At 35.1% G+C, this 26985-nt stretch overlaps 1 protein-coding gene across 2 annotated transcripts in view; it reads right to left on the bottom strand.

Annotated features, from left to right (window-relative positions):
- CASD1 (CAS1 domain containing 1) overlaps positions 1-20850 on the bottom strand; it is a 35606-nt gene extending 14756 nt beyond the window's left edge. The window contains exons 1-10 of one of the 2 annotated variants that reach the window (XM_005876155.2): positions 20569-20850; positions 20339-20435; positions 19337-19457; positions 14833-14877; positions 13378-13440; positions 10370-10414; positions 9805-9928; positions 7106-7320; positions 4958-5380; positions 3882-3971 (exon numbers count right to left, since the gene is read on the bottom strand). In XM_005876155.2, the coding sequence (XP_005876217.2) occupies positions 3882-3971; positions 4958-5380; positions 7106-7320; positions 9805-9928; positions 10370-10414; positions 13378-13440; positions 14833-14877; positions 19337-19457; positions 20339-20435; positions 20569-20581 (1236 nt within the window). In that variant the 5' untranslated portion in view covers positions 20582-20850. Of the gene's footprint in view, positions 1-3881; positions 3972-4957; positions 5381-7105; positions 7321-9804; positions 9929-10369; positions 10415-13377; positions 13441-14832; positions 14878-16441; positions 16575-19336; positions 19458-20338; positions 20436-20568 lie in introns of those variants that run through there. The other variant, XM_014547614.1, reaches the window with a different exon arrangement.
- Positions 20851-26985: the final 6135 nt, after the last annotated feature.

Here is a 26985-nt window from a genome sequence, read left to right on the forward strand (position 1 = left end):
CTCACTCATATGTGGGATATAATGATCAACATAATTTGATGAACGAAAATAGATCCAGAGACAAATGGCAGGGGAGGTGGGGGGGTGGTTAGAGAACAACCAAAGGACTTCTTGTATGCAATTTTAGCATAACAAATGGACACAGACACTGGGGCGGTGGGGGCTTGTCCTGGGGTGTGGGGTGGCCGGGGTGGAGTGGAAAGTCAATCGGGGAAAAAGGAGACATAGGTAATACTTTAAACCAGGGGTCGCCAACCTTTTGCACCTTATGAACCACCACTGCTTTAAACAATGAAATTTTTTAAAAAAATTTAAAAAGTATATTGCAGACCACATGACATCATCCCTACATATTTTAGTATCTTCTAAGCAGAAAAAATACCTGACCATATTTTATTATCATACCCAAGAAGTTTAATATGCGTATAACAGTATCTGCTGTACAATGTATACTCAAATTTCCCTGATTGTCCCAGTAATATTCCTTATGTTTAAAAAAATTTTTTTTAATTTAGAACCTGAATCAATGATCACACATGGCACTTAGTTATCATTCTTTTTTAGTCTCTTTTAATTTAAATTATTTCTTTTTTGTCTTTCATGAGTCAAATCTATATATATAAAAGGCTAATATGCTAAGTGTCCAACTGGCCGACCAGTTGCTATTACTCGCACTGACCACCAGGGGGCAGAAGCTCAACACAGGAGCTGCCGAGCTGCAGCAGCTTGGCAGCGGCAGTTCTAGGGTGACGTACCCCAAAACCAGAGAGGAGGGAGCCCGATTCCTTGTGGGGCTGCATGATTCTACCTTTGGCCATGGGTTATGTTGTTGCTGGGGCACTGTCAGCAGCGAATCTGGTTTACTGCATAGTTGCATTTGCGTTCCACACCCTGTACGGCAGCAACTTTGCAGAGTGTCCTCTCTTACCCTGGGACCCCTTTGGGGGTTGTCGGAGAGCTGGTTTTGGCCTGATCCCCATAGGCCAGGCCGAGGGACCCCACCTGCCGGAGGGACTCTGCTCACTCCACAGATGCTGGGGAGGGACTGAGGGAGGGTGGCTCCAGGGCGTGTCTGGCCCGTCTTGCCCAGTCCTGCCCTGCCGGCCACCTTCTTCTTAATTTCCTTTCAATGTGCACAAACCCGTGCACTGGTTCACTAGTATTATAAAATTTCAGTCATAAAAATATATTTTAAATTCCAACTACATTAAAATTAGTAGCTAAGCTGGGCTGACTTCTGGTTATTTTCTTTCTCTAGTCCCACAAATTTTCCCTCTAGACCTTTGATTCAGGTGTAACTACCATACTATACCTTTTCATATTAAATTCATAGTATTTTATCCCTTAGATATAAATTATGTCTTAAAAGAATGTTTATACCAAGAATTGCAATCTACCAGACCATCTGTATTATTTTTAAATTTTTCCATTAATTTTTGATGTGGTATCTATCTATCTATCTATCTATCCATCCATCCATCCATCCTGGTATAAAAAAGCCTAAGCGACCATTACAACAGGTCAACCGAACAACCAGTAGCTATGATGAGCACTGACCACCAGGGGGCAGATGCTCAACACAGGAGTTGCCTCCTGGTGGTCAGTGCACTCCCACAGCCAACCAACCTCCCATGGTCCCTCCCCCTGACCCAGCTGAGCTGGGCGAGATGGCCCTGATTGGCCCCGATCCCTGGCCAGGCAGAGGGACCCCCCCACCTGTGCACGAATTTGTGCACAGAGCCTCTAGGTTTTAGTATAAAACATGGCACAACTAAAATTTTATATATTTTACTCAAAATAGAAAACATTAAGATTAGGTAATTAAAATCATTATGGCAGTTAAAAGGAGTTTTTAATTAAGTGAATCTCTTAAATATCCAATAATCAAGTCCCCAAGTATGTTATAACCCATGCTAATAGTGCTTTGCTGGTGTAGATATAGGCAATTTCTAACTGCAAAAGCCTATAGTATAAAGCACAGGGATATGGTAATTAATCAGAACAAGTGATCTGTTAATGAAAAGTATGCCCTTCCAGAACAAGGATTTTTTTTTTTAATTGTCATTTAGGATGTATTAGAATGTAGTCTAAGATGTATTAGAATGCTAGCTTGGCAAATGATTATAACAGAATGCCAAATTGCCTGCATCCATTTATGATCCAAGTCCTTTCTGGAATCACTAAATTGAGGAACTTAATCTGCCATTAATTCTTTCTATCTGACTTTTTTTTACACTATTATCACCCTTTAATATGTCAGCAATTAATTATGTCCCTAAGTGGCATTTTCTTAACACCCTTTTTTCCTCTCAAATTAATTTAATCTTTATTCATATGTCAGAGATATTTTTAAGATTCAAGATGCATCTCCAGTTACTTTTTTAGAGAATTTGCCAAATTCATCCTATAAATTCTGAACTGGGCTTATAAACTAAGTTTAACTATCTTCGTCTCTCCTTGCTCGGGTCTCTGACTGTCCTGGCTCTCCCACGGCTATGTGATTTCAATTGGTCCCTTCAGCTGCAATGTCACAGGAATTTCACTGCTGCCACGAATAAACGTACCATAGTCACATAACTTCAGCAAAAATAATACTTCATTCCTCTGCCTTTTACTCTTCAAACAAATCATCCATAAAATTTTTGAAAAATAATAGACTTTATGAAGAATAACATTATTTTCAAAATGTTAGAGATATCTGAAAACCCCCAGTATTATTTACCTTAACTGCTATGAAAATTTTGAAACACTCCGTCCTGAGCAACAGTCTCCTGTCATCTTAATTTTTCATTGATTCAAATACTGTTTAAAGATGTGCACTTTATATAATTAACACAATTAGAAAAACAGTTCAGTAGTTCCCAAATTTGAATGTTTCTTAAATTTTTAAAACATATTTTATAAAAGTCAGTTTGTATCTTCAGTATAAAAACTTATGTGAAAAGTGACAGACACTTAGGTTTACCCTCAAAAGTCTGTTTTAACTGTAATGTAGCTAAAGTGTTATAACTGATTTTTTTTTCCATCCTTGCCAAAACCAAGATGTCGTCAGACCACAAGAATCCTAGGGAGAAGGAAAAAATGATTTTGTCCAGGTAGAGGAGGCACTGAGTGAGCAAAGGAAGGGTCCCCATCTCACGAAGAAGGTAATAAATACTTAGGAAGTATGGCATATCCCACATGGTCTACAGTCCATCAGTACCTGAGCTCTGAACACTGGGGCAAGAGAGTTTCAAGTTTTTTAAACTTTAAAAGTGTAAAAATAGTTGGTCAAACTCCCAAACTTCCTAAAATATGGTGAAGGATAGAATATAAAATATAATCATCTAATTTGATTTCCTTTGATAGTCACTTGCCTATTCCAAATCTTTTATAATTGTCATCTACAAAGAGTTTTGATAACTTTAAATTAGTTGTTCAATAGGATGACATGAAATAATGCCCTTAGATTATCAGCTGCTTCTACTGCATTAAAATTAAGGCCAAGAAAATACAAATAATTTATTGCTCTCTTTTCAGAACAATGGATTTTGCTTTTAAAACTACACATTCTCAAAGTCAAATGGTAGGAGAAGAATGGGAAGGCAGAAAGATTGGGTTGAAAATAAATGACAGAGAATATAACACAAAAGAGTCCATGCCCTTAAAAAAACATTAAAGTGACATTATTTCCTACTAGAGGCCCGGTGCACAAAATTTGTGCATGGGTGGGGTCCCTAGGCCTGGCCTGCGATCAGGACCTTCTGGCTGCTCCCTGGTGGTCAGCACACGTCATAGTGAGCAATTGAACTCCCGGTTTCCTGGTCAAACTCCCGAGGGGACACTTTGCCTTTTATATATATAGAAGATAGAAGATATTTTCTGAATTTCAATATACTTACAGTACTTGCTCCAGAGATATGATAAATCAAAATCACAAGTTGCATCCAGCCTTTCCATTCATCTGTTTGTTCTCTATTTAATACTTTAGTCTGTGTAAAGAACCAAAATCTGTTTCAAATTTCACCATGAAGCTATTATTTGGACAATTTATACTAAGTATGTTAAAATTATTCTTATAGGATATAAAGCTAACGCTTTTGTTAAAAGAATTTGTGGGGGGAAATTAAAAATAGTCATTTTATTTCTTGATAAAAGATAGAATATGAATTTGAAAACTAATATAAACTAACAGATTTTAAATAGTGTTTAAGTTGATACCTATGGTTTTATATTAAGAGTACATTAAACTATGACAATGGTTTATAAATCTAAAAAATAGCATTTTCTAATTTTAAGAAAGTCTTAAGATTTCAGTTAAAAAATATCTTACAGTTCTCTTACACTTTAATGGGGGGGGGGGGGAGAATATTCCCTTAGAATATTCTCACCGGAAATGAAGAACCGATTAATCATTCTCATATGAGTTATTTCTTACAATAGAATTTATTAATTCAAATAAATAATGTCTTATAATGGAATTATACTAACATTCTGAGCAACTACAGAAATGCTAAAATAGGTACTTCAGATATTATAAACATTTGCCCACATTATGTAAGTTCTAATTTGTGTGTACATGTCTGATTGTATTAATATAAAATGTTTGTGCATATAGGCACTTATTAATAAAATTATATATTTTTGCTCTGATGTATCATGTTCGAAGACCATTATAAAATTGGAAGCAGCTGCACTTTCTCCATCCCCATGCAGGCAAAATAACACAAAGTCATGACATTTTTTCACAGGTCATTATTTTCAACTTCTTAACAATCTTCACGAAACTCTTTGAACTTCCTCCAAAATGTTTCAAAAAGCAACAGAGTCTGCTAAGTGAAGTATAACCACAACATTCATTTATCCTCTCCAATATACATGCTTGTATATTTTGGCATGATAAATGGTATTTATTTTTAAAATCTAGAGTTTATAATGAAATAAGGATAACATGAGCTAAAAAGAAAACAACTCTTACCTCTTTAGTGTTTTCATTGTAAAATACTCCCAAAACCAAGATATAGATAATTGGAATAAAGAAAGTTGAATGTGTATAAAATTTGTTTTCCTTCATAAATAGATTTGCACGGTCACACATATAGAAATAAGCCATAATCAGGCCAAGTTTGCACAAAGATTGTAAAAGTATTTCTAATGGAGACACAGGGGTATTGATAATATTTTTCTTTTCCTCTCCACTTTCCAAATCAGTACATGGCTTATTCTTCCGATGAGCATTACGATAAATTATATAAAAAATTAAATATCCGACAATAGATAAGGTGAAAAAACAAGCAGCTAGCTTCTGCATGAGAGTCAGAGGAGGCCGAGGCTGACAACAGGAACCATCTACAGGCTTCAGTATCTTATTGCAATACACGTTCATAAGAATCATTGCACTCTGTGAACAAATCAAGTTATTTGGTTATTATCTTGTCAGTAATATATTTCACATTAGATTTTCTCCTGTGAATACTACTAATTTTTCAGCACTGAAACCAAAAATGCTTTTGTACTTTTTACTACCATTTCCCAACCACTCATGCAAATAATGCTATTCCTTCAATCTGTAATAGCTAGTACAGGGCTTTTCAAACTTCTGGGGCTATGGTCTGTATTGAAAAATTCATTTTATAATATGATCCAGACACATATACAGAAACAATACCTACCCTTACTACTTATAATGCACTCTTACATTTTTGTATTATTTTTTCTTACGAAAAATAAAAACACAAAAAACTAATTTCATGACTGCTAATGGGTTGTGGCTTTTACAATAGTGTGTTGAAGGCCTGGGGTGAGCTAGAAGGGGCAATGGGGGGGGGGGGGGGGGACATATGTAAAACTTCCAACAATAAAGATTAAAAAAAAATAATGACTAATGTCAAAAATCAAAGAATTTTAATTATCAGCCTTTCAATATAGAAGATACCAGGACACTTAATATAGAGTTCTAGTTTTTAGATGTAAAAAAAAAAAAAGAATGTAAAATAACTGTCACAAAAATAATTCTTAGCAAACAATATTTGTAATATGCCTTTCATTTGGTTTACAGTTTATGGGCCACTTAGGATTCTACATTTTTAAGATTTCTAATGTTAAGTAACATGTGGCATCTTGAACATGATTTCGTTATAATAAAAATATTCTAGGCAAGCTATCAAGATCTTGTCTAGTTGAAGGTTCAGTCAAATATAGTTTTTAAAAAACTTTATAGTTTAGACATAATTGGAACTCTAAGATGATTATATTATTTAAGCCTAAGCATTCAAAGTACTCAACTACATAGGAAATATCACCCTTTTAGCCCTGGGTTCTGTGTCTGGTACTCTTGCAGATACTAGCCTACAAACTCCATCCCGAAGTTCTTAACCAGTTCTAGGCGGTTCAAAAGCCCCTTAAAAGTATATGGAGAATCGTGTGTATATATACAAACATGCATTTTTCTGCAGGAGAGGAATGTAACCATTGCTTTTTACTGAACACTCAAAGGGGTTATGTGATCCTCAAAAAGGTTAAGCACACTGCTTTATAAGAAAACAATAACTAAATAATATCTGTTGTACTAATTATGAAAATTCATAATTATCAGTTCTCTTTCATATTGAACTTAACAACCCTTTACATCTGTCAATCTGGATTTTTTTCAGTGTTTACTATGTACATTGAATAGTGTTTAGGGCATCAAAGGAAATCTGATTTATTTATAAGGAAATAAATCAAAACTATTCTACATATTAAAAAATGTACTCTTCATAGAGGCTTAATCTTGTTAGTTTAAGGCAGGACCATTAAGCTGTAGTTTTCAAACATGAGTATTCTACAAACTTATAAGCTTCTTGATTAGACAAAGTATAGTAAGAGTGACTAGCACTTAATAAATGAAGTTTCATTTCTTCCTTTCCATAGCTTCTTTCCCTTTCAGAGTACACAAAAACTCTCATTTTATACACAGCTAGGTGATGAAATCAAAATTATTTCTAGATGTATGTTTAGGTAGAATAACTACAAGTAATTAAGACTGCAATAAAATAAATTATTTATTACCATTTATAGTGACATACAGTTACTATACAATTAGATATTATAGTCTCTATTTACTGATGGATACAAGAATTCTTACAGTTTCTCTGCTTGATTCTGGAAGATGTAAGCCATCCAAAGATTCCATGATAGTTTCTTGAGCAATTAATTTGGAAACACTGAACATCTTAACATGTGATTTAGAATTTCTGGTGCTACTATTCAAAACACTGACTGCAGCTTCATTGTAAGCATCTATCTTCTCATTAGTGATCATTTTCCTATTTTCACTTAATAGATCTTCATAAACAGGATCTGCACATGAAACACATTATTAAAAACACAAATGTTGGAAATACTGGACAGATATGTGCAAATAAATGAAATTAGACCAACTTCTTATACCATACACAGAATAAACTCAAAATGGATCAAATACTTAAATGATAAACTTAAAACCATAACAATCCTAGAAGAAAACATAGGCAGTAAAAATCTCAGACATTTCTCATAGCAATATATTTTTTTTTCTGATATATCACCTTGGGGGAAGGGAAACAAAAGAAAAAATAAACACATGGGACTACATCAAACTAAAAAGTTTTTGCACAGCAAAGGAAACCATCAACAAAATGAAAAGACAAAACACTGCACAGGAGAACATATTCGCAATGATATAATAAGAGATAAGGGGTTAATATCCAAAATTTATAAAGAACTTAAATTCAACACCACACAAATAAACAATACAACTAAAAATGGGCAGAGGACACGAATAGACACTTCTCCAGAAGACATACAAATGGCTAGTAGACGTATGAAAAGATGCTCAACATCACTAATCATCAGAGAAATGCAAATTAAAACCGAAAAGAAATGTCACCTCACACCAGTCAGAATGGCTATCAATAACTCAACAAACAATAAGTGCTGGCAAGGATGTAGAGAAAGGGAACCCTCCTGCAGTGTTGGAGGGAATGCAGATTGGTGCAGCCACTGTGGAAAACAATTAAGTTACCTGAAAAACTTAAAAATGGAACTGCCTTATGACCCAGTGGTTCTACTTCTGGGAATTTATCTGAATAAACCCAAGACATTAATTCGAAAAAATATATGCACCCCTATGTTCATAGCAGCGTTGTTTACAATAGCCAAGATTTGGAAGCAGCCCAATTGTCCATCCAGTAGATGAGTGGATAAAAAAGCTGTGGTACATTTACACAGCGGAATATTACTTGGCTGTAAAAAAGAAGGAAATCTTACCCTTTGCAACAACATGGATGGACCTGGAGAGCATTAGAAAGACAAGTACCATATAATTTCACTCATAAGTGGAATCTAATGAACAAAATGAACTAACAAGCAAGATAGAGAGACTCATAGACAGAGAGCAGGCTGACAGCTGTCAGGGAGGGAGCTGCTGGGGGCTGGAAGGATTGAGCAAAAAATAAAAAGAAAAACTTATGGACACGGATAACAGTATGGTGAATGCTGGGGGAAAGAGTAGTGGGGAGAGAAGAGAATATTGGGGGGATAAATAAATGGTGATGGAGGAGACTTGAGTGGGGATGGTGAACACACAATACAGTGTACAGATGATGTGCTGTAGAATTGTGCACCTGAAATCTATATAATTTTGTTAACCAGTGTCACCCCAATAAATTCAATAAAAAAGAAAAAAAAACACATTAAAAAAATCTTGTAGAAATTGTGATCATGCAAGTTAGCTGATTGTATTTCATGTTTTGTTGTTAAAGTTCAGAGGATTCCAGGCATCTAGTAATTTATTTTAAAGTAAAGTTGGCCAAGATTTGCAATAGACTTATCTTACATTCAGTTTTTAAATTAATCAGTCAATGTCTTCCTCATTTTATGTTCTGGCATGTCTTAGGAGTTTAAAGTTTTGGAATACTGGGTTATATTGGGTAACGGGAATTTAAAACTGGGTTGTAGAAAACTGCCTGATGAAGAATAGCAGACAGTCTTTTATTTCTTCTGTCACTGCTTAATTTGTAAATTTTGTTCACACAATTAAGAGGTTATATTATTGAAGATCAAGTTCTCATAAATAATTTAAATTTAACTTTTTTCTCATTTTGGTGAGAGAAAGGTTAACAATGAGGCTGTAAATAGAGATTGTGAAACAGATTATCACCAGCCCTTTTATTCTTCTCAGCTTGACATTCAACTTGGAAATAATCATAAGAGTTTCTGACAAACAACTTGAATTGCTAAAAAACCCAAGGCATTTCATATTGTGCTAGGCATTAAATAATGGACATTCAATAAACTCCTGAAATGAGTTGATCTAATGTCAATTTTCTCTTAAAGAATTTCATTACCAAGCATAACCTAGATGGTATGAATTTAAATATATTCTGTCAATTCCAAAGAGTATTTACGTACAATGACTCAATATTATGAAACAGACTTAGTAAATTTTTTCTTATATTTCCCAATCACAATAAATATACTTTGTAAGAAGTAAAAAATCAGAGGTAAACTTCTCATTTGCCTTTAGAATATATTCTTTTTGTTATATTCACAGCCATTCTGCCTGCTGTGGCTCCTTGGAGAGTATTTTTATTTATTATTATTTTTTTTACTTATATTTATTAGTCTGTTCCTTAAGTTCAAAAGAGGAAAGAGCAAATAACTCAAATTTATTCTAATTTTGAAAATCTTATTTCAAACTTCATTCCCATAAAGCAATAATTTTGCTTCTTGAAATAGGAGATAATAAAAACCCATGACTCAAAATATATACAAAATGACATTTTTTCATTACTCATCCCTTACCTTGTAAGACCCAATAAACATCACTAGTCTTTGCCAATTTTTCTAGAAGTGGTGCTATGGAGGTAATGTTCATTTTATATTGAGACAGTGCTTCGTTGCTGCCATTGTGAATCTTGATAGACCACTAAAATGAAGTAAAAATTAAGCATTAATTCATTACTTATCACTGAAAAATTAAAGTATATAATTTACTCCATTGTAACAAAGGTTATTATTTTAAGATAATTTCCATTTTTATTCAATATCAGAATAAATTATGGTCACATTATTTCATGAAATATATGAAGACAGTTTGAAAAAGTGGACATAAAATTAGACTTTCAATGTATTACATTCAAGAAGAATATCATTTTAGATATAAAATAGTATTGACATTTAACACTAAGTTTTCTAAGTTCATCCATATCTTTTCATTAAAATTCATCAGTCTCATTAATTAGAATAGAAATAGGAATTAAAATTTAAGTACAATCAAGAATTTTATTTAACATAAGTTAACTTTTTCTTAGTATGTCCTTAAGTACGAAATGAAAACCATTATATAAGAACATAGATAATAACTTACTGTGGCAGCTCCTGCTACAATCACATGGGGCTTTGCAACAGAATCCTACAGAAAAAAAAATGTTTTTATAATAGTGTTATAGTTAGTTCAGAGAATTAATACAACTAACATCACTTAATTCTTTTCCTTAAATTTAAGAAATTCTTTCTTCTAAATGCATTTTAATATTCTAGAGTTTCTTACTGAATTCTTGTTATAACAAGACTAGAGGCCTGGTGCACAAAATTCGTGCAGTCTGTGTGTGTGTGTGTGTGTGTGCGCGTGCATCCCTCAGCCCAGCCTGCGCCCTCTCGCAGTCCGGGACATCCCTCTCGCAGTCTGGGGCTCTCACAGTCTGGGACCCCTCGCTCCTTACTGCATGCCAGCAGCGGAGGCGGGAGAGGCTCCCATCACTGCTGCTGCGCTCACCAGCCGTGAGCCTGGCTTCTGGCTGAGTGGCACTCCCCCTGCGGGAGTGCACTGACCACCAGGGGGCAGCTCCTGTGTTGAGCATCTGCCCCCCTGGTGGTCAGTACACGTCATAGTGACCAGTCATTCCACAGGTCGTCCCGCAGTTTGGTCAATTTGCATATTAGAGTTTTATTATATAGGATGGATAACCAATGCCTTTTATATAGGATAGCATGAGGCTTTTATGGATAATTCTTTGGTGTTCCTTACAAAAAAACAAAAAATGCTACTGATATCTAATATGGTCTAATATTATTCTGAATAGTGAGTAAATTGCTCAAGAGTAAAGCTCTAGTATATTATGTCAGTCAATTAAAAAATATTCATGAAATACAGTTTAAATCTTAAATAAAATAAGATCAGTGTCCTAAAGAATCAATATTTTGGGGAAGCCAAATCCAATAAATATTTAACAAAATAAACTGATAATTATTATAGACCACAATGTGGGGGGCGGGGGGGGGTGGAGAGGAGAAATTGGGTAGAAATCTTTACCAAATGCAAATTGTACTCTTAATAAACTACCAACTATGTAGTACTTTCTCTTAAATTAGTTCTTTTTAATATAGATTCTTGCTACCTGTGAGATAATGCAGGAATATATTATACAGATCTTATAAAACAAGGGTACTGACTCAGAAAGGTTTATAGGGTATTGCTGAAGCTTGACAGGACAAAGCCAGAACTTAAGTCTTTTGACTCCTGAGTTCAATGCACTTCCCAAAATATAAAAGACTTGATATTACAACCATGTGCACAAGAAACAATTAAAAATAAGAAATTAGAAACATATCTGACACAAATATAAAAATGAGTTAGTGTCTCATTATAAAGATAATACATACTTTCATAGAAAACTATGAAAGCAGAGAAAAATAACAAAATTAACCTATTTCCCTTCAGAGATATTTGTTTCTGGTCTAGCACCCTTAACCAACCTTTCTGAGTAAGTACCTTTGTTTTACAAGATATGTATAATGTCTTCCAGCCTATCTGACTGGTGGCAAGAATCTATATTAAACTGTGCTAACTTAGAGAAAAGAACATAGTGCTTCATTTTACCATGTTATTTTACTGAAACTTTTCCCTCATCCCTTTTCTCATTGTTCACAGTGGTAATCCCAAATCTTACTTACTTGCCTTATACAGGTCCCTTTTATCATCCTCTTCACTTTCCAAATAAAGTCTAATTCTCAAATTTTGAAGAGAAAATAGACTTCATCTAGCTGTATGTTCTTGCCTTTCTCCATTTTTACAACTTCATCCATATACTCACCCAGCCTATCTTCCTCTGACAAGAGAGTAAAGAAAATCTGCCCAATTCCTTCTAATGGCTAACCTTTACTCTGTCTCTATCCCCTTCCTTTTTACTTCTGGGACTGTATCCATGTATTACTTCCTTTAACTCTCCTATTATAAGTTTCATCCCCTTTCTCCACTCTTCTGCCTTCTCTCAATCTCTAAATTATCATTCTCAGAAAAGATTTTTCCTTCAACCTTATCTCATTCTCAAATTCTTCCCCCTCACACCCTTAACCAACAGATTACTTGAAAGAGCATTATGCCTTCACTATGCCGATTTCTTTCTCTCTCATTTATGCCTCAATTTATCATGTTTTGATTTGGGGCTTCACCATCCATTAAAACTGCCCTAAGAGCTCATTAATGAACTCTGGATTGCCAAGTCCTAAAGTGACACCACTGACCATCCACTTCTTAAAACTCTTTCCTGTGTTACATGACAGTTATTCTTCTCCTGCTTTTCCTCTTACCCCTTTCACTCCCCCTTCTCAGAATCTTTTGTACAGTTGTTCTTAAACTCTCTTCGTTAATTTCTAAATTCTCTGCCTATTCAATTTCTTCCAATACCACCTCACTCCATAGCAAAACTCCCCAAATCGATCTAAATAGCTCAGACTTCTTAATGACTACCATTCACCTATAGAATTCACTTTAAATTGCTGGTTTCTTCACAATTTAGTCTCATTTCCCACTGCTACCCCACTATATTTTCATGCCTGCCTTTACATCTAATTCACCTCTGAACATAATGAGCCAAAGCATACTAGGCTTGACTTTTGGGTCACAAATGTAATGATAAAAGGGAAGAAAACAGCCTATTGACATATTTGGGCATGAGTTTAAAGGAAAAAGTGGAAAAACGCTCAAAGGGATGTGCATTGTGATAGAAAGATTACCTGGATTTGAATTAACTGAGCTACAGCAGTTACCGCCTTAGGGTTAGAATGGTGATAGAAGAGATACTACATCAAAATACTTTCTTTTCTCAGTTAAGTAAGAGAAGCAATCCAGCACAGCTTAGTTGCTATCAACAAGGTTGTATAAAGTATAGGAGAGTGGGACAGCTGAGTAAGGGGAGAAAACAATGGATGCTCATGAACTTTAAAAATTTGGTTGTGCAAGCTGATTGATGTTGAGCTCTCACATCCATGCTTCTCTTTCTCTCCTCCTTTCTCTCTAAAAATCAATAAACTATTCTTTAAAAAATAAAATTTTGTTGTTCAAAACTAGAAAGAGCTACATTTTCAAATACAGACCTCAGCCCACACTTTGATACACTGTTTCATAGAACCATTAACTTCTGGATGCCACAGAAAATCCTAAGAGAAATGTAAGAAAAGAGAAAGTTAAAGAAATGTTATACCCACCATTCAAAATAAGGATTAATATATCTCTTACAAGGTATTTAAAAGTAAAACACCACCTTGTTGGTTTAAGAAGTACCAAATAGTCATGGATATAAATACAGCATAGGAAACATAGGCAACAATACTGTAATAATTATGTATAGTGCTAGGTGGGTATTGGGAATATTGGGAGAACACAATGTAAAGTATATGACTGTCTAACCACTATGTTGTATACCTGAAACCAACACAAAATAATCTTGACAGTAAACTGTAATAGAAAAAAAATTACTAAAAACTTCTAAAAATAAATGTACCGTAAGACAAAGCTCAAAAACTAAAGCCAAATGGACTTTATTTAAAAGATATGTACAACACATGTAATTCATTTCCTTATTAAATCTATCTCCAGCTACAAAAAAACCCAAAAACCAAAAACACCACCTTGTCTATGACATCTTCATCTCCCATATCAATCTGGCAAGAGTTTTACACAGATTTCCCTGTATTCACTGTTGCTTTTCTCCGAACTATTTTCCACATTTTAGTGAGAGTAATCTTTTGAAAATTTAAAATGTGATCTTGCCCCATTCCTGCTTAAATATTCCAGGAATTTCAACTGGCTTCAAAATAAATTTAAGTCCTTAAAGTAGGTAAGAAAGTACAAAATCTGGCCTCTGCCTAGACATTGTGCCTTTTCTCTTGCTACCTTCCCCCTGGTTCTACATACCCTTTCAGCTCTCATTCAGCTCCTGGAATGCTCTCTGTGCTCACTTTCTCCAGGCCTTTGCACATACAGTTCCTTCTGCCTAAAAGGTGCATAAACTCTTACACTGAGCTTCACACGCTCTTACTAATCTTTGAGGCCTGTTAAAACATCACTTCCTCAAAAAGAAAAACTACTTTTAACTTCTTGCTCTGTACATTACTAATGTCCCACTTTTTCCTTTTTGACATCCTTATCCCACATTTATTTGTATGTAAAGAACTATAATGATTTGCAAGTCCCACTGGTCTAGGTCCTAGGATATTGTTTTCTTGATCCTCATTATATTTTCAATATCTAGGAGTCACTGTGACTGGAAATTCAGAAAATTCACATATATTCTTTGATGGACATTAATCTTGAACACATACTGATTTCAAATTAATGTATAAGATTATTTTTTTTTCTGGATAAAAATCTGAAAGACCAAATTTTCTATTTTATTACACAAAACAGTACACATAAACATTTACTCAATTATGTTATCTACTCTCAATAGACTAAAATAGTATGTACAAAGTATTAGCTGCGGTAAATAAATTAACCAATGAATACAGTTTTGACATTATAACATTTACCTTACTATTATATGAACTTACCACTTTAACTGATGCAATCTTGTCTTCAAAAGGAATGTTTTCATGCTGCCATAAAAAAAGGAGACAACAAAGCAATACTAATGTAGAAATTTTATGTAAATAATTCTCCCTTCAGCTGTTTTTGTTGATTTACTTATGCATCACATCTCAATTCTCTATATTCAACCTCAAGGGGAAAAGATCTCATAGAATACCAAAAAAGTAAGTGACACTAGCTAAATTGTTTATATGTGATTTTCCACATCAAAGATGTAGTTCAAAGATAAAACTTAACTACAAACAAGCAACATATATATGAACATGCTTATATACATTATCTTTTGCCAAGCTTGCCATGATTCCAATTTAGTCCTAGTACTATCTATGCCAGAGACAGACTGGTAGTGAGGGAAGTTGTGCATATAGGGAGCCTGAAACCTGGGCATGTGCCCTGACCAGGAATCCAACCAGCGACCTCTTAGTACATGGATGACACCCACACAACTCAGCCACACCTGCCAGGACACTGTATTTCTATTCCTAAGTGAGTTCTTAGAAAGTCCTTCAGCTAAATAGAGCATGTAGTTATAATTTTCATTTAAGAAATTAAGAAGATTCATCCACTATGAAAATACAAAATATTTTTTCAATGCTTTATGTAAATGATTATTCTACCAGTCTAATAGTGCATGTAATATATTTTAAATAGTTTTTGAACTCTATATTCCTGACAAGTTGATATAAAATTTACAGCTTCTTCACATATAGATTTTTCATATACATATAATATATATAAACACAAACTTTTGCATGTACATCTAAATTTTTTGTATATTTATGTACATGTACAATTATATATGTATGTACAGTGGGACCTTGACTTACGAGTGTCCCAAATAACCAGGTTTTTGAGATACCAGCTGTCTCTCCGCCGATTTTTTGCATTGAGTTGATAGAGTAATTTGAGTTAACGAGCTCCTTAACGAGCTCGGTCTCGGAACGAATTAAACTCCTAAGTCAAGGCCCCACTGTATGTATAAAACACATTTGGCACATTAGATATGTTTGGTTTTGTTTAGTTTTTCTTCTGCTGATTTGGAATTTATACATCCTAATTCTATCCTTTTAATCTTTGCTCTTAAAGTTTTACTATTTATCTTTAAGTTAAGTTCTACCATAAGATAATAACTTAAAGAGTAAAGAGGACATTAGAATATTTTGCTTGTGATAATCTCCCTCTGGCTTATAAGCGATTATTGGCCAATTCTTTAGTACCTTCTTTTTATAGACATTATTATTTTATACAGGCACTATTTGAGTAAGCTTACACGCATGTTTAATTTTTCTTTAAGTACTGTTTCTTATATTTCACATCATTTAAAAAAATATATTTCCATTTCCATCCTCCCGGAAGTTTATCCTTTAGAAAATTTTTAGACAAACCCTCACAGTTTTTATGTATCTGATAATGTCCTATATTTCAACAACAGATAAATCTGTATGGTAGGTATACAATTCTACATTGAAACTTATTTTCTCTCAGAATATTAAAGCTATTATTCCACTGTTCTCTGGCTTCCAATATTAATACTGAGAAATATGTTGGCCCAAAGCTTAGTGTTCTGCATACTGGGCATTGCAGCTACTGGCATCTGTCTTCAGGGCAATCCAAGTCTCTATTGAGTGCCTACTGTTATTGTTCCCATCTCTGGTTTTGCCTCATAGGTGTTCCTTTTTAGGGAGTGTCTTCCATTTCTTAAAATCTAGAAATACAACACCAGTGGGGTTTTTTTTAAATCTAGGATTTAGTTGGTTTGAGGTAGAAGGGGCCCCCAGTACCTAGCTGCCAGCTGGAAGGAATGCAAGCAGTTTTCTTTACTGTAAGACTTCTCAAGCTTTTAATATCCTCACCTAAATTAAAACCATCTAAGAGGGGGATATGATACCCAGCTCTGTCCAAACTTATTTGACCGGAGCACCTTAAAGAATTTATCTTCCACAAAATATAATTTGATAAAAGTCCTGCTCTATAAAGTTTCTTTTAAAAAAATTATTTTTCTCAACACAGAAAAGAAACATATTCAAAGAATTATCTTCAACACTCCTACTCTACCCAAACCCATACCAAAGCTAAAATAATGATGATGATAATCAGCTTTTATAATATGCCAGGATGTGCTAGGCACAAGAACTTTAAAAAATAATGATCTCTGTCTTCAAGTTGTTCAGAGACCAGAGAACTAAGTGAAACACAATTTGGCAAATGCTCCACTAGCAGTTTGAACTAAACAGTTTCTTAATAGCTGCCTCTTTAAGACTGTGACAAACTGTCTTTTTTTTTTTTAATGCATATAAATTTAAATATATCTTGCTTGAGAATTGTGAGATAACAATGTGCCTTAGAAAATAAAAATTGGAAACCTAGGTGTTATAACTAGGGCTCAGAAGAAATGTACCATATTGTACCTACTTTTGGCTATCCAGCGGTTGCCAACTGGTGGTCTGCAGACCACTGGTGGTCCTTGACATCAGAAAGGTTGGCGACCGCTGGTTTAAGGAAACCTTTGGAGCAGTGGTCGCCAACTAAACCATTAGAGCGTTTTTCAATTAACTGTTGCCAAATCCATTATTCCAGTTTTCAGAAAGTCACAATATACTAAGCCTAGAAATATTAAAACTGTTTCTCCGAAATCAGAAATCTCTCTACTTTTAAAAAGTATTTTTTTTTATTGATTTCAGAGAGCAAGGAAAAAGAGATAGAAACATCAATGATGAGAGAGAATCATCAATTAGTTGCCTCCTGCAAGCCCCCTACTGGGGACTGAGCCAGTAACCCTGACCAGGAATCTAACCCTGATCTCCTGGTTCTTGGATCGGCCCTCAATTGGTCAAGCAAAATCTCTCTACTTTTTATAAGTTTACCAAAGTGTTTTAGTTTAAACTGTGATAATTTCATGTCATTAAATAGTTCCAATTCTTCTGTATAATTTTGTGTGTATAAACACAAAAAGAGGCTACATTTATAGATACCAAATAAAATGAAAAGTTGACTTTATAATTTTCTATTATTCAGCTTTAAAATCTCTACTAGTCTTTTTTGGTGGACAAAACCTCTAATAGCCTAAGGATTCTTCTCATAAGAAATTGTTTCTAAAATTTAGTATCCACTACCATCATCACTATATGTCTAGCTCTAGTTACTTGTGAAGTCCCTAATTTTTCAACTCCTTAACACAGGGCAAGTTGATGTATACAGGCAGATTTTCATCATAAATTCATAAGATATTTCCCCTGTAATTCTGAACTTTCTTGTACTTCACTTTTCTCTCCTTGCCATTCCCCACTCCCAATCATATGCAGTTGAAGACAGGGATTAGAACCTTGGATCACTTAAAAATGGATAAACAAAATAACATGATGAGATAGTTAACAAAAAATTAACTAATTAATTATTAACAAACATAAAGAGAGATGTTCATACTTGTTAGTTTTCAGAGACACACACATACATATTCTCCTAGAAGAATGCCTACATATTCTATTTTAAAAATAAGACTTTTTTTTTATATAAAGATCATGAATTTGTTGTTACATTGTTGTTTTAATTATACATTGCTTATGTTATAAACTGAAAGAGTTTAACAATATAATCAATAATTTTTAAAGTATTGATATTCTTTAACCTAATATTTGCATGACAGAGATCCTATCCTAAGGAAATAAATTAAAAAGCAAAGTTTTCACATAAAGATTTAATTTAAAATGTCCTTTTTTAAAATTGCAAAATAAAAAATAGAAAACTACAAAAAAGTTAAGAAAAGGGAAGATTATATAAATATGCATTATATCCACTCAATAATTTGTTCACACTATGAAGATACTTATATTGATTATATAATAATATGGTGAATTATGACAAGTGGTGGGGAAAGAAGTGAGACATAAAACTGTACATGCTAGATTACAATTATGTTTTAAAAAAGAGACTGAATCTCAGAGGGAATGTGGGGGTGGGTGGGATGTGATCAACCAAAGAACTTGTATGTATTATATGCATAACCCATGGACACAGATAACAGTGTGGTGAAGGCCTGGATGGGGGGCTGTGAGGGTTAGAAGGAGTCAATGGTGAAAAAAGGAGGACATATGTAATACTTTCAACAATAAAGATGTGTGTGTTGTTTTTTAAAGAGACGGAAAGAAATATGACAAATATTAAAAGGAGAATAAAGATATTTTCTTTGTTTTCCTCCTAAGAAATTTGGAAAATTTTTTTCCATGGAAAGAATTTATTTCTGAAAACTAAAAATTTAAGTTAATGAAAGGCTTGCCAATACCCACCACTTCTTTTTCTTATGCTGCCCATTATAGCAAATCATCGTTTCTTTTTCCTTTACCTTTCCAAAACCAAAGTAAAGCTTTTATAGTTCCTTGCATTAATGTGGAGAGGCACATTCTTCCTAAAACTATTCAGTTGGTTAACTTCTAACACAATACCCTAATGAAGAGAACAGACAATTTTTACCTTATTGCCTTCTTCTTTGAACTGAGGATTAATTATTTTTACAAATGAATAAAACAATTGACGAATTCTGGAATCTCCAATAAATGCAATATGTTTATCTACAAGGCAGTTCTTTGCTTCACTGAAATCAACAAAGAAACATTAATTAAAATAAATAAAATCAGCATATTGGCACTTCAAAGCACATAGTTTGTGAAGAAAGTAGTACAGGATTGTTATACATATAATTACTACTTTGCTTTTAAAATAGGTGGCCATGTTTGTTTAACCTACCAGTTCCTGTATGATCAACTAACTCTCAATAATAACAGCCCCAATTTATTAAGTGTTTAAGATGAACTCTAACCATATTAAGAGTTTTATATCCATTATTTCAGAACTAGAGGCCCGGTGCACGAAATTCGTGCACAGGTAGGTTCCCTAGGCCTGACCAGCGATCAGGGCGAATCTGTGGGGTGATTGTGGGGCTGGCACCCACTTTGGCTGGCCTGGCGCCACACACTTGCTGTCCCTACCCCCTGCCGCTGCCCTGTCCCTCTGCAGGGTGACCAGCAGGGCAAATAGGGGGACCTCCTGCTGGCACCGGCTTTGGCTGGCCTGGGGCCTGCGGGCAGCTCCTGCATTGAGTGTCTGCCCCTTGGTGGTCAGTGCGTGTCATAGCAACCGGTCGTTTTGCTGTTCAGTCGATTTGCATATTAGGTTTTTATTATATAGGATAAGTCTATGCGGTAGCTACCCAACTCCCAAAGCAAAAGTCCTTTTCTCCAGGGCTATTGCCTTGGGTCTGCTTATCTCTTACCTGAGATAAAGCAGCTTGGCCAAAGCTCTCTCTTGGGGAGGAATCTTCATTTGGACTCTCACTTCTACTCCTACCCTCCTTCAGCAATTCTTACCATCATATATAGAAGTACCATATAGTACTTTCTTTGTTTCACCAACCCTTGTCCATTAAATATTACAACCCATCATAGGAAAAAAAACAACAAAATGGAGAAATCTTACTTGTATTTGTATTTATGCATCATACAACTATGAGGCTGCCAAACTTTCTCTCCAAGAAATCTGCCACTTGAAAGAAGGTACTCACATGAATCATTGCCTATGAAACACAACAATATTGGAAACAATAGTTAAATTTTTATATGTTGGTTATCTGACCCCATGTAAGCTCTTTGAGATGAGAAAATACAGTCTTTATGCCTCGCTATACATTCTAGGTGCATATTACTCACCCACAAGAAACATAATAAATATCGAGACTCCCTAACTCCTAAATGCTACATTCACTGCTTTGGCAGTTCCTTCTGCTTCAGGTTTTCTTTGTGGGGACATCATCTCAGTCACAAACCAGCCTTTGTATCTGTTTATCACTCCTACTTCTAATAGGGAAAGAAAAGTTTAAGAAATAAAAGAGAAGACTTTAGAAATGACTTTTACTACTCGACTATTGTAATACATAGTGCATTAGCATATTTGGAAACCTAGTTAATATCGAGAAATATTATAAATCTACTCTCTGATTTCCACAACTTCCCTGTGAGTATGCTACCCCTATTCTGTAAACGTGTGAACAGAGAAAGAGACATATTCAGGAACCTCTTAAAAAGCTTACTAAAACTTTTACAATCTTACAAAGATAAGACTTAAAACTAGCCACATCAGTATCAGTAACACATTGCAGTTTTAACTGTTATTAACATTCAGCCTCTCTACTTCTCTTGATATCTCTTGCCTTCCTTTAGGATGACCAACCAATTCCTCCCAGTAGGGTTGAGACTGTGAGTTTTACACAGAAAGTTCCACAACTGGGAAATCCTCCAGTCCTATGTAAACTGGGACAGGTGGTCACTCTTCTTCCTTTGGCCATTTTACTGTACATTAATTTAAATGAGTGAAGGAGTTAATAAGGGGGTTGGAGGCATTTAAAAAGTTCAAATATGTCAAATGGATGAGGGAAAAATGAGATGTTTAGATTAACTGTGGGGTTATAATAAAATATATGTATTATTTAATTTAATTTTGAGTTCTTTATTAATAGTCAACAGCACACTATTTGTTTTACAAATAGTTAAGTTCAGGACAAGGCATCTGATAAGAGGAATATTACAGAACAAGAATTGTACTAAACCATTCAGACTGTAGATAGGGAAGACCAAAGGTATTTAAATAGAACACATCTTTTTTCTCTCTCAATCCAGTTACCTATTTAATCTGGCCAACATGTAGATAAAAGGAAATACAAATGCAAGATAGGTATATATAATAATGAAAGTGTTGTTACTTCAGTGTCATAAATTTTAAAATAGAACAGGAAGAAAAAGTGAAAATACTGCACTACTGTGTCAGTGGAACACTGGATAAGGAAAGCAGAATATCAATTATTAAAATTTTGCAATTATATATGTAGTCTGTGTAGGTTTTCTGTATTTCAAAGACACCTTTTTTTAAATAACACCTCTTTAAGGAAACTATAATCAGTTCTTAATTCTTTCCAATTATTAATAGCAAGTTCTAGTTCCAAAAAACAAAATTAAGCTATATAAATAATCCAGGAGTAAAGAAAGGACTTTAGGAACACATAATTATTTTCCTAAAAACAGCATTCTCTTATAATGGCCATACAGCAAAATCATAGTAAATGTTTAAAATTTGGATGAAAATTCCATATTTATAGCATTTCTACCTCTTCAAATACATCTATTAAACTAAGTAAAAAGTTAGCAACACATTTAATTTCTTAGAAAATTATAAGTTGCAAATAACTAGGTATTAATTCTGTGGAGTTTTTCTTTCCTCCTCCTTTTTATAAAGTTATTTGATTTTTGTTTTTTTAATAGAAACCTAAACAGAAATACACCTTGATCAATATTCACTGTGTGGAATTATGTTGATAACCATCAATATGATTTTCTGAAGATAGATGTACCATAACCAGTTTTTCCCTATACCAGAAATTGTGTTTAAAAATGTGAAGTTCTTGGTTTCCTCTTCAAAACTACTACTCACACATTCTTTTTCAGTAGTTCAGTTAATAGGAAACAATGGCTCTAATTTGATGAGCCCATATCAAAAAAGCTCCACAGAAAAACAAATTTGAAGTTGTCACTAACTAAAAAGCACTGTGAACTCAGAATTTTGAGACTACTGGTCTTTCCAGGGAAGTTCTTACTTTCTTTTTTAAAAAATATCTTTTTACTGATTTCAGAGAGGAAGGGAGAGGGAGAAAGAGATAGAAACATCAATGATGAGAGAGAATCATTGATTGGCCGCCTCCTGCATGCCCTCCATTGGGGATGGGGCCAGCAACCTGGGCAAGTGCCCTGACTGGGAATTGAACTCTGACCTCCTGGTTCATGGGTTGGTGCTCAACCACTGAGCCACACTGGTCCAGCAGGGAAGAAATTCTTAGTTTGCTAATGAATGCTAGTTGATGATGATTCTTCTTAAAATATTTTATGATGCAAAGTGTTTTTTTTTTTTATAAGCCTGTATCTGAACTTAATAGTCTCTGCATATCAGTTAAGGTCCTGTCAAATACAGAAACTATACAAGCTGCATTGATAGAGATAATGTAAAGTAACATGAAGAATTGTTAGAAAAGTAAAAGAACTGCTAACTAGACAACTGAAAAGATGAGATTGGCTTTTTATATTTCTCAGCAGAATAAGTTAACCTGATCTAGAAAGGAAAACTACAAAATTCCATACTGTAAAAGTTCTTTTTCTGGCGGAAAAAAAATTTTTTTTTTGGGGGGGGGGGGGGGAAAAAAAAGAAAAATATAAACCTAGATGTAAAATAAGTTAATTTGACTTTTTAAATTATATGTATTACATATGTGTGTATATGTATATATATATTTGTGTGTGTGTGTGTGTGTATATATAGATATATATATGCTGGTGGCGTATTTTCCTTTCAAAATTTACTCAGAAAAATCCCAAACAAAAGAACACAACAAAACCAGTCATTATTTTCATTTGCCTCATATAATTCTGATAACCACTTTATAATACAACAAGCGTGAGATGAAAGATGCTCAGATAAATCAAGCTACACACACCACACACACACACACACACACACTACCGAGCAACTAAAGGGACAGAATGATCTGCTTCAGCTATCTCCAATACTAAGGTTATCTTCTTGAATGGTTGTCTCACTCTTCATTCTGTTATCTTAAGCAAGCTTTCTGGCTTGCCAATCTAAAATTGCAGGTTTTTATGCATGACTTTTCTATAATAGAAAGACACTAAAAGCAAGCAAAATAAGTAAAAAGATAAACATGTTTTGAAAAAGCTGAAAAACAATATGTAACTACTGAAGAAAACACCTGCTTTGCTAAGTAAAGCATAGTTGATACTTTCTTTTGGATAGAATACCTCTGGCACACTGCACATTTAGTCGAGTCACCCTACTACCAAAGCTGTGTGTTTCTTACCACTAACCATGAAAATTGCAGATCATAAAGTTTACAGTATGATCTGTTAGTAATACTTTGTTTGCTTAAAATCCATCAAGTTATATTTTAGTTTGTGCTGAAAAATCACCATTTACATTTTTCTTTAGACAAGCTAGGAGAGCCTCGTTCCAAGTGGTATCATACAGATCAGGATTTTCCTAGCAGTCAAAGAAAGAAAAGGCTAAGAGATCTAGGGCTACTTCTTTCTTGCTTTGATTTCTGAAGCCTTGAGCTTAGTTTTCTCCAAAACATGTGCTATCTAACATTTGCATTTAGTACTCCTATTGATAGAAAGAATTCGGATTTCAACAAAATTAAAGCATTTGTAGCAACTTTATCAATTAAAAAACTGAAATATATCCAGATTGGAACTGTTAGGGCAATAGATACTGGCCTTTTGTCACAGAAATATTATTTTAAATTTGTAATCACAATATTAGAGATTGATAAAATTTTGAAAAAATAGTTAAAAGTTTAATTATTTAAAAAATGTCATTCTAGTATATTATGTGAAATAATATTAATGCAAAAAAACCCCTACTTTCTAAAATTGAGATCAGAACATGAAATTCAATTAAAAGCAGAAGAACCAAATGCAAGGAGGAAAACAGTAGGAAAAAGAACTCTAAAAATCTAATTATCTCTTAATTATTTATGAAGTTAAGCTCTGTGTGTTAAGTTTTGATGATTTAAAGATAAATTAAATACTCATGGAAGCTCAAGGATGTTTTGTGTGGGGAAGACAGGTAAAAATTATTATAATACAACATAGTAAGTATGTACTAATGGCTGTAAAAACATTGAACTCCTAATTCTGACCTCTGTAGTGGTGACATCTGAACCAGGCCTTGAAGGAAAAATCTGTACTCTCTTTGCAGGAGAGAAAGACCATTGCAGGCACAGAAAATAAAATTATTGTGAGATACATAAAAGGTGCAAGCATGTTTAGATTGCAAGCCTGGAGTTAAGGAAGAAGAAAACAGGTAATAAAAAGTAGGCTGGGCAGAATTTGAAGTTCTACACACGCTACTTTGAAAAAGTCACTGTACTAGAACAAGAATAGGAAGACTCTTGCTGGTACTGTGAGGCTGCTTTAATGTTTCTAAATGTTTCATCCATGTCCCTCTGGAAATGCTTTCCAACTCCATCTTCTATACATTAGCACCATGTAAGAAAGCTGCAGAAAGGCAGACTATAACATAATGGCTTGAGGCTGACTTACTGGGTTCTCACTCCTACCTTAGTCACTAACTGAATAAATATCCTTAGGCAACTTAACCTCTCTTGACTCATCTTTAATATGTAAATAATACCTCAACTCACAACTCGAAGAATCTAAGAACAAACATTGATTATAAGACACATTATTATTTTATATAACAGTAGTAAAATTTTATCAATTAAACTTTGACATGCAATCAAAGATTTTAAAAGTCATCCTGATTATAGAAACGTTACAGATCGGGCAGGGGAGGATCAAAGGTGGTAAGTTGTAACTACCTCACAGAATGGTTATAAATACAAAACGAATTAAAACGTGTAAAACCTGTTGGAACAGCACGTTGTGTTTACCAAGCTTTACTTGCAGTGTGTAAGTCTTTTAATTTCTGTTTATAAATAAAGCAAGAGATACTGAATATGTGTATTCTACTGCATTCACTCTACCTTGCCTGTGGCAAACTCATACCCACACATTGGGGATTTTAATATGTCTAGCCTACACCTCTATATCTGATATAAGGTCCTTTTTCATATTGTGATTCAAGTGCATCGTTATCTTTGTGTAAAGGGAACTGCATCTGACTCAGTTTTACACCGCCAAAGCATAAGGATGGCTAGAAAGTTCCTGGTAAGGTTATCTTTCCCAAACAGTCTCTGGCTCAAGTTGTTGACATTCAGTTTGGGCGAGTACACACACCAGGTGCTCTGCTTCACACTCAAGGAACTGCAGCACCTAGGGAAGCCTATGACGAGCTTCTGGAGGAGGCTTTACAAACAGCCCCAGATGCCACACTGACTCATAAATTCCATCTGACATTCTGTTTCCCCTGCTGATGACAGACCTTGAAAAGGATGCAATCCTCTAAATATAATCATTAGTATCCAAGCTTATCAAAAGATAAAAGCACAATTAAAAACCGGGAGGGGGGAAGACTAGATTATTTTTACCTTTAGGAACACAGCACCAAAGTTACACAAAATTGAGTTCAGTTACTGTCATCTTATACCAAACCAGCATGTGATTAATAGTGGTTAGAAAATTTTCTCCCAAATTACCACACATTAATGCATCGAGATTGCTAGTTTTATTGTGCATGTGCTCTGTGACAGCAATTTCACATGCGCCCAAGCCCTCCCAGGTCACATGGCTGTGACCTGCGGGAGACTGGAGGAGAAAGGCCAACAGGGTACAAAAACTTTTATCTTTTTAAATCGATTTAGTGTGTTTACATAAAAAGCGCTGCATCCAGGACAGTACTAGAATCTCCGATGCTTAATCCTCAAGCACTGGAGAACACAAAGCAGCAAAATGCACCCAAAACGTCCTCCACTTGGAAAGACTTCCTGGGATGAGAAGAGCTCAGATCCCAGAGCCCCACTCCCTGGGCGTTTGGCCAAAGCGGGTGTGAAATTCAATGGCAGGAGCGGCCAATGCCCACCTGTCCGTGACCCATGACATCCTGACCAATGAATCTCACAGCCACCAAGAGCCGTCCTGATCATGACTTCCTTCATACCAAGAGCCCAAAAATGAGAGATCCGATCACTATGAATGCCCCTCGGCCTGGCAGCCTCTCTCCTCGTGCCATTTTTGGAGAGAAAAGGCACAACACTGCGAACCAGCAAGGACAGGTCGGTATCCCCTGATTCGCGGAATTCCTTCTGCAATAAGGAGGTCGCCCCCTGGCACCCAGGCCCGTGCCCACCTGCCTGCAGCTCGCGCTCCCTGCCCTCGTGCCATTGGAGAGAAAAGGCACAACACTGCGAACCAGCAAGGACAGGTCGGTATCCCCTGATTCGCGGAATTCCTTCTGCAATAAGAAGGTCGCCCCCTGGCACCCATTGGCACCTGGGCCCGTGCCCACCTGCCTGCAGCTCGCGCTCCCTGCCCACCTGGACGCCTGGCAACTCCAACCCCCCCTCCGCCCACGTGCCCGGGGCCGGGACATGGTCAGAAGGCGCAGCC

The sequence above is a fragment of the Myotis brandtii genome, unplaced genomic scaffold (genome assembly GCF_000412655.1).
Source record: "Myotis brandtii unplaced genomic scaffold, ASM41265v1 scaffold48, whole genome shotgun sequence".
In the NCBI taxonomy this organism is placed as follows: domain Eukaryota; kingdom Metazoa; phylum Chordata; class Mammalia; order Chiroptera; family Vespertilionidae; genus Myotis; species Myotis brandtii.